Source organism: Brachyhypopomus gauderio, chromosome 1 (genome assembly GCF_052324685.1).
Source record: "Brachyhypopomus gauderio isolate BG-103 chromosome 1, BGAUD_0.2, whole genome shotgun sequence".
Classification (NCBI taxonomy): Eukaryota; Metazoa; Chordata; class Actinopteri; order Gymnotiformes; family Hypopomidae; genus Brachyhypopomus; species Brachyhypopomus gauderio.
In genome coordinates this window covers 35,006,789-35,020,485 of record NC_135211.1, presented here as the reverse complement: position 1 = coordinate 35,020,485, position 13,697 = coordinate 35,006,789, and the positions used below count along the sequence as shown (strand labels likewise).

The 13,697-nt window shown below is 42.5% G+C and overlaps 2 protein-coding genes across 6 annotated transcripts in view; both read right to left on the bottom strand.

Moving 5' to 3' along the window:
* The window catches only part of abcc2 (ATP binding cassette subfamily C member 2), a 60,717-nt gene extending 52,657 nt beyond the window's left edge, over positions 1 to 8,060 (bottom strand). For all 3 annotated transcript variants that reach the window (XM_077011665.1, XM_077011647.1, XM_077011656.1), the window contains exons 1-16: positions 7,425 to 8,060; positions 6,723 to 6,896; positions 6,518 to 6,649; positions 6,306 to 6,446; positions 6,097 to 6,219; positions 5,941 to 5,996; positions 5,574 to 5,811; positions 4,970 to 5,160; positions 4,217 to 4,394; positions 3,449 to 3,703; positions 3,230 to 3,295; positions 2,566 to 2,703; positions 2,023 to 2,169; positions 1,534 to 1,618; positions 1,174 to 1,240; positions 232 to 358 (exon numbers count right to left, since the gene is read on the bottom strand). In XM_077011665.1, the coding sequence (XP_076867780.1) occupies positions 232 to 358; positions 1,174 to 1,240; positions 1,534 to 1,618; positions 2,023 to 2,169; positions 2,566 to 2,703; positions 3,230 to 3,295; positions 3,449 to 3,703; positions 4,217 to 4,394; positions 4,970 to 5,160; positions 5,574 to 5,811; positions 5,941 to 5,996; positions 6,097 to 6,219; positions 6,306 to 6,446; positions 6,518 to 6,649; positions 6,723 to 6,896; positions 7,425 to 7,466 (2,160 nt within the window). In that variant the 5' untranslated portion in view covers positions 7,467 to 8,060. The remainder of the gene's footprint in view (positions 1 to 231; positions 359 to 1,173; positions 1,241 to 1,533; positions 1,619 to 2,022; positions 2,170 to 2,565; positions 2,704 to 3,229; positions 3,296 to 3,448; positions 3,704 to 4,216; positions 4,395 to 4,969; positions 5,161 to 5,573; positions 5,812 to 5,940; positions 5,997 to 6,096; positions 6,220 to 6,305; positions 6,447 to 6,517; positions 6,650 to 6,722; positions 6,897 to 7,424) is intronic.
* Positions 8,061 to 8,771: 711 nt separating this feature from the next.
* Positions 8,772 to 13,680, bottom strand: cutc (cutC copper transporter homolog (E. coli)). 3 transcript variants are annotated; one of them, XM_077011934.1, is made up of 9 exons: positions 13,087 to 13,187; positions 12,484 to 12,554; positions 12,212 to 12,271; positions 11,772 to 11,981; positions 11,521 to 11,556; positions 11,269 to 11,402; positions 9,982 to 10,009; positions 9,314 to 9,419; positions 8,772 to 9,222 (listed from the first exon to the last, which is right to left on the bottom strand). In XM_077011934.1, exons 1-9 carry the CDS (start codon positions 13,170 to 13,172, stop codon positions 9,111 to 9,113), a joined length of 843 nt encoding a protein of 280 aa, XP_076868049.1. In that variant the 5' UTR covers positions 13,173 to 13,187; the 3' UTR covers positions 8,772 to 9,110. The 3 variants fall into 3 exon arrangements, with proteins under 3 accessions (XP_076868049.1, XP_076868065.1, XP_076868056.1); XM_077011950.1 differs by lacking the exon at positions 13,087 to 13,187 and adding an exon at positions 13,662 to 13,680 and having other exon boundaries at positions 8,776 to 9,222; XM_077011941.1 differs by having other exon boundaries at positions 8,778 to 9,222; positions 13,140 to 13,292.
* Positions 13,681 to 13,697: the final 17 nt, after the last annotated feature.

The following is a 13,697-nucleotide window of genomic DNA, read 5'->3' as shown; positions in this document are numbered from 1 at the left end:
GAACCTGTGTGACTCCTCCTGCACTTTGATCTGGTAATATTTGTTTGCTCTTCTAGAGATCTGACTGTTAAAAATGCAGAGCCAAAGGACAGGGAGGAAAAAAAGATTCCCGAGACATTTCAATCAGCCTTTCAGCAGAGTCCAGAGGGAGACCAATCTACAGCTCATAAAAATGTACAATAACGCCGTTCTCTCCCGATGCTAACAGCGTTAAGTGCTCACGGTGATTACCTTGACGTTGATGGACCCTGAGAGGCTGTGCATTTCCCCCAGCAGAGCAGAGATGAGAGAGGACTTGCCTGACCCCACCGCTCCCACCACCGCCACCAGACGACCCGGATTAACGTCCAGCGACACACTGCAGGAAAACACACAAGCACATGTTGGACGATGTCTTAAGGTGGCCTGGACCGAATTGAACTGAAATTAGCATAATTCAATTCATTTGATTCCAGAGGGTTAAACAAATACAATTTTCTGGCATACTTTTGATCCCAATCAGGATTACTGACTTTATTTTTGTTAGTTCACAATGATAATGTAAGCCTAACACCTGTTTGTAATGGATGATTACTGTAAAGACATTGAGCACTTTGCTCAAAATATTTCATAATTATTTGGAATATATATTAAAACCTGATGCAAAGGTGGGCACTACAGGAGAGAGGGTAAATTTAACATCTTTTGTTGTGCATAAAGAAAGATGCAAATATTGAGATGCTACTCAAAACATACTGCCGTTGATTACACAATGTCAGAATCACAGGAGAGGAACCCCATCAGGCTTCTGAACAATTCAAATGTCAAAAGTCAAAATCACAATCACAATATTAATAGACATCAGGAGTTTCTGACTGTGGTGTGAAATTGACTCGGTCAACAGGACTTCAATTTATGCAGTAACGAAACAGATACCTGCATTCATCCCTCAGTGCACATTCTGCTGCACTAGAGCCATGGAAAATTAAAGGACGTGCCATGGCAAGACGGGTCATATTGAGTCTTCTCGGGGAACTAGATGAGACCGACAGGCTAGAGAAAGCTCAGGGAAAGCAAGGCGACAGAACCATACACAAACACACTGCCACAATATACCCTAGCGTGTCACGAAACCAGAATCTCATGGAGTATGTTTTCAGGAGAAGGGCTGTAATAAGGAAGCGCGGAACTCACTTCTTAAGAACTGGCTCTCCACTCGTCTCCCAGGCGAAGACTCCGTCCGTCACACTTACGATGGCAGCTGATCATTGTTATTAGAACAGAGTCACTCAGTTTGTACAAGTATATTCTGTCAAAACAGATTATTTTTCTGTAGCCTCAGATGAGAAGAAGTTATTAAATGAATTTCCTAAAGCTTTTACTGTATTTTGTGGAAATGAAATGCAATTCCACACTGCGAGATATTAGATGCTTTCTCAAAATTTTTTTGTTTTGTCTTTGACATATGACACTGCGGTTATTTTTAACACGTGTAGTTTTGTAGCAATGTCGCCCATCAGACTGATGTCAAGGCCGCACAAGAACGACACCTACTGCGACTGCTGTCCTGGTGCACGCCTACTTCGTCCAGGTCATCCCTACTCAGAAACCTCTCCAATCTTCTGTTAGACACGGTCATCTGAGAATAATCTCACCATAGACAGGAAATGAGAGTATGTGAGAGTGAGTGAGCAAAAAGGGAACAAGCATGTGAAATCTCCAAGCAAAAGCCTTTCAACAACACCCTGACCCCATGAAGTACTGCTCTAAAGCAGCATTTGACATTCTTGACAAAAGCTGGTGGATGATGATGTCTAAATACTCTTTTCACAGAACAGGGTACTCTACCTTTCTTTACACCACTCTCTCTCCTTTTCCAACCTTTCTACAGTTCCTCTCTCTCTTTCTCTCTCTCTCTCTCTCTCTCTCTCTCTCTCTCTCTCTCTCTCTCTCTCTCTCTCTCAAAACAAACCGAACCCCAAAACGGTCTAGCTGACTAGGAGTGACCGAATGAGAAGTCGTCTGCTTGTCCACACGTGTCACCTGCACCATGGCAGAGATCAGCTGAGGGAGCCTTTCTAGAGGAGCACGCAGGAGGTTGAAGAGCGAGATGGATGTGAAGGCTTTCCCAGCATCCAAGATGTTGTCTGGACTGACCGACACAAACACGGCAAACGTGGCCAGTGACACCTGCAGAACACACTCTGATCACATGACTCAAACTCACAGTCTGACAGTACTGAAATAAAATTAGCCAACCGCTAATAATTTTGGGTCTCTGTGCTTTATATCGGAATTTCGTATGCTGTTGCTTCTGTGTAAGTGAACAGACTTCTGCCCATGTGGCTGTCTGTCACTTTGGCCTGGTGTGACTTTTCCTGGTGTGAGTAAAAGAATTGGTCTCACTGTCAGAGCCCTGTATTGAAATGCATACTCGGCTAGCTAGCCAGCCTCATGCAAGTCTCCACTAATGTGAATCAACAGTTAGTCCAATTTTTATTTCACGGTTCATGTATGACTTGCACTGTAGAGTAGACAGTGATGCATTTGGGAGAAGATACCCGGTGAGCATGCTGACAAACTCACAAAAGCTGGAGCGCAAAAGAAGATGAATGTGGAGACGGACGTCATGTAGGCTGACTTCCTCATCGCCTTCAGCTCCTGCTCTCTGATGTCCTGGAGCTGAGACTCAAAAGAAGACTCCCAGGTGTACAGCTTCAGGATCTGAGGCACAGAGAGAGGAGGGTAGGAGACGTGGCTTTGGTCTGGTCACCATCTCTACAACGTTTTACCTCTGAACCTTTTACTTTGTGTTGGTTGCCATGTGACAGTGGATCTGACGTTAGTGTTGCCACCTGTCCCGGTTTTCACGTGCCTGTCTCGGATCTCCCGGGCTGTCCCGGTTTGTCCCGGTTTTTCTTCTTTTTAATATTCAGTCCCGGCAAAAAAAACTAGGATAGTTCAAACCACGATTCAGACTGTTTCTGCACACTTTAAATCTGTTTTTATTCTCGCTGTGTCCCCCTCCAGTAACATTTTACGTTCGCCAACCCCCCACCCCCCACCCCCCCCCCCCCCATCAACAGATTACACTCGCCACCCTGTGACAGTATGACAGTGTCCTTGCTTTTTGTCAGACCTAGGTGGCAACCCTATCTGACGTATATGCGAGATATTCAGCTCCGCCCATTTTATGGATGCAAGTTTATTTATTAATAAATAAGATTAACTGTGTGTGTGTTTGTGTTACCTTTATACCACAGAGTGTTTCATTCAACATTTTCATCCGTTTGTCTTTGTGCATCATGCTTTTGGCCTGTAACAGATTGTTGTTTCCTTGTATCGGGTCAACACTATGTTGTAAATGTAATTAGATTAGATTAAATTAGATTAGATGAGATTAAAAGACAATAAAATTGAATCTAATCTAAATGCACCAAGATGTAGTCTAGACCAATTGCACTTGTACCTGGAAGGACTTGGCTCTGGTTGCCAGCAAGCCATTGATGGGGACCATCAGCACCATGACCAGCAGGCCAGCCAGCACAGAGGGACCCAGCTCGACCCACAGGAACATTGTAGCCATGGCGATCTGCAGCGGGCACGACCACAAGAGGTGGATGAAGTTGGTGACCTCCTGGAAGCACTGAGCGTCGGCAGACATCAACGTGACCATCTGCCCGATGGTTGACTCTCTCCGAGCACCACTAGAGAGTGAGAGAGCCTATAAGAGCCAGAGAGGAGTCAGTGCCTCCTCAGAAAGGCAGCACCAACCGACCGGTCAGAAACACTTCCCACCTAAACCACAGAAGCTCCAACCGGAGTGCTCCAAAAGCATTTCACATGCTAGATTTATTTTGTCTTTCACTTTGTCAGATGGTGCACGCCGCAATAATGTGTGCTGCCCACTTTAGAGTACAACAATACTAACAATAGCAAAACTGCTGTAATCCATTTAATCCTGCTATTATCACATTGATCTTTGAAAATTATAAATTTATCTGCATCACCCTGGTTGCGGTGCACTATGGGATGACTTTGTGTCCACAAGAATTAAATGCACTACATGTGAACTTTTGTGTCACAGTTGTCAAAAGGTACACAATCAATAAGGCACTAACAAAAATGATTCGAACCTGCTGTCGGTAACTTTGATATGTCACCCATATTAATGTTTGTGGGTAAAGTTTTGTGTAGAAATGGGAAACCTAAAGATTCCCAAGAGACACGACATTACCTTTTTATATACAGCTGCAATGATAGCAGCATGGACACTCATACCCAGCTTGAAACAGCGCTGAGTGAACTGTTGCAGAAACACAGACTGTATGCCAGCTACCACGAGCAGCAGTGAAGCATATAGGTACCCCCACCAAGCATACATGGTCTTGTCCTGGGTAAAGCCTATCAGTAGCCTGGGACAAACCAAGTAACGTTTTTAGGTAAGGATGTTGTTCCAAAATCACTAACAAAGAAAGCTCTTATGAAGAATATAAAACAATCCAACAGAACAGTGAAATAAATTGGAAAAAATCAGGAGACTTATGGACTGATAAGCACTGGCAGTCATGAAAGATTTAGTCACCTATAAATCTGCATGCATGCATGTAACAAAACAAAGTGAAAGTATAATATAAAAATTTATTTTTTTGTAGAATTTTCTTCTCATTGGATTGATCTTAGCTCTAAGCACAGCAAACTCTATCCTTATGCTAACAGTAATGTCATGACAATGTTTGTAATCCAAAGTTCAAAGTCACTGGAAACAACTGTGAAATCATGTGATGGTGACTGTGGATTTCCAATCCAAGAGACACATGACCTAAATTATACAATCAAGGCATCACGATAGTGTCCATAAATCCATTCACGGATAGATCCAGTAGGCATCTCAAGAAACATACTGAGTTGGTTAGGTATACTTAATAAAATGCAAATCATCAGAGAGAGTAACAACCTCAGGAGTCTTCATGTAGGGCAACACACTCACTTGAGAAGTTGTGGGCTCACAAATGCCAGAAGGTCTTGAAGCAGTTTGAAGAACGCGGACTCTATAAGTACCCATTTAAACGTTTTTGCAATGCTGAGCATCAGCCAGGAATGAGGATAATTTGGGTGTCCGTCCTCCTCATTTTTCTCTACCTCATTTTTTCTCTGATGTTCCTGTTCTCTCCGCTCCACCTGGAGGTTTAAAAATGACTATTTGAAGAAACACTCCTGCTTTCATATCTAGCAGATTATTGGCCTGGTCTTGAGGGTCTGGTTGTTCAGTGTGACTCATGATAATACAGAACATGAAACTTTTACAGTTATCCAGTTATACCTTTACAAAAAGGTAATTTGTACACATCATGGCCACATTGACTGTTACATTAGAGTAGAAAGTATTACAGTCAATCTGACCAGGGCAGAAGATAATCATTGTATAATGTTTAGACTATATGTGTTGAATGAATTCAACATACCACTTCATGATTAATTTATTCATCCATTTTTTTTATTATTTACTACATCGTTTGAAAGCTGCATTCTGCCCTGAAAACCATATGATAACAAACCGAATGAACCCAAGACACTGGCATCTCTCCCCTCACCATGACGAGGACATCCTGACTGATCCCCGTTGTCATGCCGTTCTGGTCAGGATCAGGTTTTGGTCTGGATTTCTTGTTCTTCTCATTCTGCCATTTCTCCAGTCTACCACAAGCTTTTCTCAGCTCGCGGCCCATGATCTCCTCAAACTCCTGGCTGATGTATCTGCTGGTGTCTTTCTCATTCAGCTCCCACATATCCTCCTGTACCAGGGGCCCCTTGGATCCTTTAATGACCATCCTGCAAGCCAGTTTCAATTGCATAGAATATTGAAAGAGTAGAAGGCACAACAATGCTTGGATTGTAGATACTGAACTTTCTAAATTAAGAAGGACGCGCAAGCACAGGACTGAGAAAACTAAATCACACCTGGTAAACCAGTGAAATGTGATCCTGCTGAGAAATGAGGCTCCGACTTCTGGGTTCTAAAGAGAAATGCCACACGGGGGCCGTGAGGACAAAACACTTGTAATGAACATGAATCAAATGTTCTAGATGTGATAAATAAAGTTTGATGAAAAGTACTCTTTTCGTCATGTGTTGAACATCAGGTGGAACATCAGCAATTGCTGACAAGACCAGAGCAGTCAACTGCAGCCCATAGGCTAGGTAGAAAAGATAGAAGCGTGGGCCATCGGCTACTTCTCCCTGAAAATACAATGTTACAATGTTACTGTTTCTTGGTATTTGGCATACAAAGTAGTAATGCAGTGTTTTTATGTTCAGCATAGTACTTGTCTTAATGCCTCTCTTAGCATGGTCTGGAATGGGAAGATCTCACAGATGACCTTCAATAGCCAGAAGAGAAAGAGGCTTCCAGAGTTCACAGCTCGCTCCGTTTGTTTCACAGCCTCCTGAAGCACCAGGACCAGCGTCTAACAAGGCGCCAGGCATTAGATTACTTCATATCCAGGCTCGGACCAAGCAACACTGAGCCTGAGCTTACCCACGACACCACGGAGACCGACGGGTTAACGTAGAGCACCGCTGGATTCTTCTCTTTTAGAGTAGCATGGTCTTCAACAAAAGTGGTGACCAGTTCAGAAATGGCAGTCAGGAGAAGGAGGAAGACTATGATCTGAGAAACAAAATCAAGTAAACACATTTATTCTATTTAGTTTATTTCAAGCTGCATTATTTGTTCCTCATACCTGCTTACAGATGTAGAGCTTAGAGAGAGGTGTTCTGGGAGGTGTTCTCCTGAAGAGATTGGCCATGTTCCAAGGGGAACAGAGCCACAGGAAGCCCAGTGGCACCCACACCAGCACTGTTCTCTCCACACACACTGGCAAATCTGGATCCGGACGATCCAGGAAAGACGCATTCTGCAAGACACAAGTGGTCGCCATGTCTCGGCTTCCATAACTTTTCTGTAGTATTTTGATTGAACGTATAGAGAGTCTGGTAGTAAAAAGTGCAGTGCAGAACACAAGGTCTCAGAGAATCAGCACATTTTGGACAAAGATCATTCGTTAGCAGTAGAGAGAGGTAGAAGCACTTTGCTTGCTTAGCTGATTAAGGGCCTGAGGTCATTTTTTATTGAAAACTAGAGTACTGAGTTTTTTTATATATGAAAATCCATATTATATATATATATATATATATATATATATATATATATATATATATATATATATATATATATATATATGCGGTATATGGATAGGCTGTGCTTCTTGTAAAATGTAAAGGAAGGGTTTGATATTTATGTAGAGAGATTAATTTCTTGCCTAAAAGAGCTTACGGTTTTTAGCATATATTCGACCATTGACAGCCATGTAGGCTAATGTTATTCCTAGCAATGTTTATCACTTTAAAAACTTGGTAAGAATACAAAGCAGATGTGAACTCACCCAAAATGTTGAGCCACAAAACTCATCCAGTGTTATAGACATTTCTGCCTGTTTGTTCCTAATGCAATTTCGGTTCTGAGGACAAACTGCGCGCTCCTCGCTGTGCGCAAAAAACTCAAAACGGAGTTTTACGCAAATTTTAGGAGCCTCGCCTGATTACCACCACGCCGTACAGCCGGTACCCCACATTCATTCATCCTTATCCATAAGCTTAGGATGTCTTGATAATAAAACGTATGTTTTTACACATGTTGCTCTCTAGCCTTTCACCTATACGTTACGACGCGAAGAAGGGGAGATTCTCGTGATCTGAACACTAGAGGAAGTAGTGCCATGTACCGCTCAAAACATAATTAGACACTTGAAACGTTTTCCTGTCAACGCGTTTTAACGTTACACGTTATTTTTGCTGTTGGCAGTAGCCTAACCCACATAATAGCCGGACAGTGAGGGAAACGTTGTTTAATTAGTTTCTTTGAAGAATGATAAAGGCCGGTTTGTCGTGACCGCATTTCGGCACCAAGTATGCTACTTGGAAGTGAATCAGAACCTCGTTGTTTATATCTGTACAGGTGTTAGGATGGCTTAAATGAAAGGAAAACGTGCATTTACTTTAAATGAAAAAGGAGGTGCCCCTGTCTGCTCTGATCTTTTGGATTCTATATTTAATGAAAAGTTACTTGACTCAATCCTTTTTTATCCCACAAAGAAGCATAAAATTCAATAAAAGATCGTCATGTCTTTTTTTTCATGAGCTTTTGCTGCCTGCCTGCATATTCCTTTTTACTTTCAGATTTACTCAGATACATACGTCACGAGTTTATCTTTGGGCTAGATTGTACTTTCCCCAATTCTGCAATAAAAGCCTCATATTTTAAAGGGATGAGAGAAATGATTAAAGACCACTCACCTCCACCACATACATACTTATTGGGACACAGAGCAAAAAAAACGATCAGATCTTATGTTTCAAAGTATGTTGTACAGTGCCCAGAGCTTATCTTGTGATAACAGAATTCAAATTTTACTTTTAAGGGCAGGCAAATCGAGGCTTGTCAAAAACTCGTTACTTTTTAATATTTCATACAGATTTTCAAATCATGCTGTCTTATCCCAAGATTTAACTATTCCCTAAGAAGATATATAAACTAAAAGAAAATAATTCAGTTTACCAAGGAATTTAAAAAGCGACTCAATAAAATGGTTGCTTGTTGTTACACTCTGAAAATAAAGAAATACATTTTACTTATTTGATTAGGGAAGAAAATATGTACCTATGTGGATAACGGTGACAAGTAGATTAAGAACTTAGAGAGAGAGAGGCTGCAATTAGAATCACTGACCAATCAGATTCTTCCCCACTCCAGTTTAATCATTTCATTCAACACCCATGGCAACAAAATGTATTGCCATCCACACCTTTCCAATTTCATCATAATCAAGGAGGAACTGTAATCTGTAAACAAGTAGAACAGTTTAACACTGATATCTGATATTGAAACATAACCTTACAGAATTCAAGCCAAAGCTAGAAAACGATTGTGTCTGATGTTCTCCCACTTGGAAACATTAAGTCTTTCTAAGCTCCAAAATGGCATCATTCCTCATCATCAAGTTCGAGGGACATGGACGTGGTTCAATTAAAGGAAGACCTGCTCCCTTTCCGAGCCTGGCCCACAGCACCCCCTAGAGGGTATTCTTGGCGATGGCGTTGAGAGTGCGCACTTTGGTCACATCGGCTACCTTGAGCGAGTACTCGGGCGCTGAAAGGGAGGCACCCATGCTCACGTTGGCATTCCTATGGGAAGAGGACATGAAAATGGGGTGACACTGAGACCCGGGGGAGACGGAATACTTGTGCCGCTGCGTCCGGTCGCAGGGCGGCTCACCTGAACTTCATGGCCGAGTCTCTGCTGGAACGGGCCGAGCAGTGGAACTCCTGGGCACCGGAGCCTTCCAGGATCCGCTGGAGGTTGCGCTCGGTGATGCCCCCTCCTGGTTAAAGATGGAAGAATGACTTGTGTGCTGGTTTTATGCTGTGTTTACATTGCAGTGGGGAAACGTCTTTCGACCTGCCTCTCAGATTTTTTTTTCTTGTTAAAGTCCAGTCCAGAGGACTCTGGGAGTGGATTAAATGCAATGCAGGCGATGACAAGGAGGAAACAAACAAACAAATAAATAAATATATAAATGTCAACGATTGAGAAATTTAGGCAAATGACAACCAAATATCTCTGGGTGGGAGCCAATCAAATTGTTTAATGTTGCATTATAGTAAACGTATCAAGCCCCATGCTAAATTGGTGTACAAACAAACATTCAGTGGAAGATAATGTCAGATTAACTATACAAAAGGAAAACACAGTCTCTCTCGGGTGCAGAGAACTGGAGTGAACTCGGTATGCACTTGACTCTGCACTGCTAAATTAACATGCGTATTAGTGACATGAACCAAAATCACCAACATTTGCCAATGGAAATGCAATGTGAAAGTATTACTAGGTATATCCAAAGAAATTATATTTATATACAATCTAAAAGCAAATGTTAAACTTACCTGGCATTATAATTATTCTACCTTTGGCCTGTCAGGGAAAAGAAAATGTGTTTTATTGTCCAGTACAATAGCATACAACAATCATAAAAAAACACTCCTAATTTTCACCACTTTATGACCTGTGTTGAAACCCTTAGACAATCTCTGGCTACAATCTCTGGCCCTGACTGTATATTTTCACAGTCTCCATCTCTCTATGGTCTGCACATTTGTTCCTCTGAATGATTTTGGATTTCCATTACAGTATGCACAGCACTGACGATAGTAAATAGCAACATATTACACAGATACAACATAAGAAAATGTCTGGTGTTATGCATGCACCGAAATGGATAAGAATGCTTTGGGGGAAAAAAAAAAAACAATATTATAAAAAGCAATTAACTACGCATGTGAATGTGTTTAATACGTCAGCTGTAAAGTAGGTGGCCAGTGTCAAGACAGCCAAGTTCTTGGTAATATCGCCCACCATTTCAAGGTGCATGCTGGCTTTAAGAATAAATGCTTTTTTTTTACTGCAGAAAGCCAATTTGTCACTGGAGTGTATGAAATGTGTCACTTATGTCTGCGATGACTATGGTTAATGGAGCTGTTCATTCTGTGGTTGGGCGCAATCAATGACCTTTAGTGCCTTCTTTGCAGCTCTGACTATAGTGTCTTTCAGTCTCAGGCAGAAGCATTACCATATCGATCAAACGCTTGTCCCGTACGTTAACACACTATGAGCAGAGGATGCTCGTCAGTCTTCTCAAATATCCCCAACTCCATAAAAGTCTCCTGAACGCGGTGTTCCACCCTCTCAAGATACGCGTTAAGAGTTCGCAACCCAGTTCAAGCTATTTGATATGTTCGGTGTAATTAATTATTACATACCTGAAGCAGTTCGCACTCTCAGTCGAGGCATTCTGATACGCAAGTGGCATTTTTTTGTTTTCTCTTTTAACTCTATGCCTGTGCATTCACTACCTCCGCAGCCCCTCACCTTTCAGTCATTAGTTCCCACATTTATATTGTGCTCAAGTTCCACTCGTGCAACTGCATAAGGAGGTAGTTATTAAAATAAACGTTCAATCTATGACACCAAGCGATAGGACTCAGAGCGACTGCTACTAAAATTACCCGCCGTGGTTGTCCGAGCTGATGCAAATGAGATCTTGGGCTTTGACAAAAGTGCAAATGCTTAAGGGAGCTGGCTTAAAACGTATTGATGTTCAGCTGCCACTAAAACGGCCTGGTGGCGTGGCGCGCGAAAGGCCTTTGGGACATAAAGGTGGAGATGCGGGTGACCTGTTCTGTGAGGCGTTTGATGAGGGGTAAGCCCTCCAAGGCCGAGCTCTCACAGCCGCTGGTCAAAATCCTCTCGAAGCCCAGGGATGCCAGCGTTTCTACGGCAACCGAGGGATCATGGACCATGTCAAAAGCTGAAATGTACACAAGAACACATCTGTGGTCAAATATTAATTATACTTCAATCATAAATTTCTGAATAATCAAAAATAGAAATATAGCATTAACATTCCTATTAAAAATCCTGTTTACCTCTGTGAAAGGTAACTGGGAGAGGTCGACAGGCAGCTATAGAGAAGAGAAGCAGAATTTCATTTTTATAGCAGTTCCTAAAATTCAAAACAGTAACCTGTATAAAATACCCATCTTGTATGACACTGCATAAAAAACAGAACCTATAACAAATGAATAAGTCTTTGAGAATAAGAGAAGAATTTAATTATGCGAGTGTTGACCACATTACTATTGAACCACAATCCACATAACCATCCCCTAAGATTTACCCAGCAGCTCCATGCAAAGTTCAACGTCCACACGCCCGTCCTCCGTCAGAGCCCCCAGCACCACGCCATCCGCCTTGTGACTCTTCATCAGCTCAATGTCCTTCCTCATCACATCCGCCTCCCGGTCCGTGTACAGGAAGTCGCCCCCGCGAGGACGGATCATCACGTAAACGGGGATTTGGACATTCTCTTTGACCACCTGCAGAAGACCTGAAGATGGGCGTATATCAAAGAGCATAGTTTTAACATGCTACCATGCCTAGAGGAAATCGTCTGCCTATCATTTTAAAAAGCCCCAGTCATTCAAACCAGCCCAATGTTCAGGTCTATATAATTGCTTCACGTTACCTTATATACAAGCAATACTATTTATTTTGGTGGCAGTATTCCTTTGATAACTGTATTTGAATGCTTCTAACATGCAGGTCTTTGCTCCTCACCGATGCTGGGTGTGATCCCGCCCTCCATCAGGCTGGAACACAGCTCGATACGGCCTGCACCTGAGAAGGTAACACGTGTCTTTTAAGAGGACACCTGGAACAGAGAGTGTCCGGAAAAAAGACGGCGCACCTAAGCAAGCAACGCACCAAAACACGGACAGAACATTAGCAATCGCAAACGTATGTGGGTGAATTTGTGACCATATGATATTCCCAGAGGATAGTCTAATGTCAGAAGTGATTTAGATGTGTGAGAGTACAGGTGGTTGTACCTCCCCTTTCTGCATTTATCGCAGACTCCACTGAATCCACGCACACCTCCATCAGAAAGCCTTCAAGCATCCTAGGAAACAATATTAGTATATAAGCTCAGTACAAAACTAGTCTAGAAATGGGGACAATAATGTGGGGGAAATTTATAAACAAACAAAATCCCAAAGGACAGGGATCCCAATGAAGGGAACTACATCAAAAATATTCTACATGGGTCTGACCTCAATTATTTAATTAACATAAATGCTGTCTATACAGAACAGTACATTTAAGTTTTGCCAAAGTCGATCAAACAATCATAACATCTCAGCCAAACAGTAGGCTACCTGTACACAGACATTACTTAAATGGACAGTAACTGTTTTGTCCAGCTAAAAAAAAAGCCGTGTTTAGACCAGCCTTTCTCTAAATGCTCTTGATAAGAGTGCTGGCATTTGCCTGTGCAACTCTTTCCCTCTTTGGTCGTCGTTGTCTCGTGTTTTGGATCTTTTACTGTAGTGTGTTTCTCTCAACTTTAAGGCGTCAGGTTACAAAGCTGCTACAAGACCTTCAGCTAAACTTTTGCCATAAGTGCACGCAAACACCGAGCGAATTGTGCATACCCCGTTAGGCTACCGCACATTTGATCTATTAATGACCAAGCAAGACGACGTACGTCGGTTGTTGACAAACCGCCTGTATGCTGCATGCAAGAACCTCCAGTTTACGGTCGGAGCGTGAACGGGAGGCGCGGTCACCCGCTGGACGGGGCGTGTGGAGCCGGTGGAGGTTCAGCTCCGGTTCCGCTGGACGGGGCGTGTTGGGCTGCTTAAGACTAAGCTGTGGTGTAGGGTTTCAACATTTATAGAGTTGAAAATGACCCACGGGTCCTTGGTGTATATTGGTCAAATCGGACGAGGCTGCGTGTATTTCTGTGTTTTTGACCTTGCCACCGCTTGGCTTCACGTCCGCGTCCAGAGTGTTTTCAACGCGACCCAGTTCAACATGGCCACGGCTGCATAAGTGTTTATTTGTATTGCTAAAATGTACGTGGTTTTCTGGCAGGTTAGCTAAAGCATTTCTGAGAACTCAAAAAAATACTGCCCACCATTTATTATGCATTTATATATATATTTTTTAAATTTGCAAAAAACTGCGTTTTTCAGTTTGTAGAATCGTTTGCCCGAGATTTACTCACCTCGGGTGTGACGTCAGGGGTCAAAGGTAACCGGAA

Excerpts from the sequence above, each read along its gene's own strand:
- cutc (XM_077011934.1), bottom strand. The coding sequence starts at position 13,172 with ATGCAGCATACAGGCGGTTTGTCAACAACCGACGTACGTCGTCTTGCT. Across the intron at positions 11,982-12,211 it reads CGGGATCACACCCAGCATCG|GTCTTCTGCAGGTGGTCAAA; the intron begins GTGAGGAGCAAA and ends GCCCATCTTCAG. Across the intron at positions 9,223-9,313 it reads GACTCGGCCATGAAGTTCAG|GAATGCCAACGTGAGCATGG; the intron begins GTGAGCCGCCCT and ends CTCTTCCCATAG.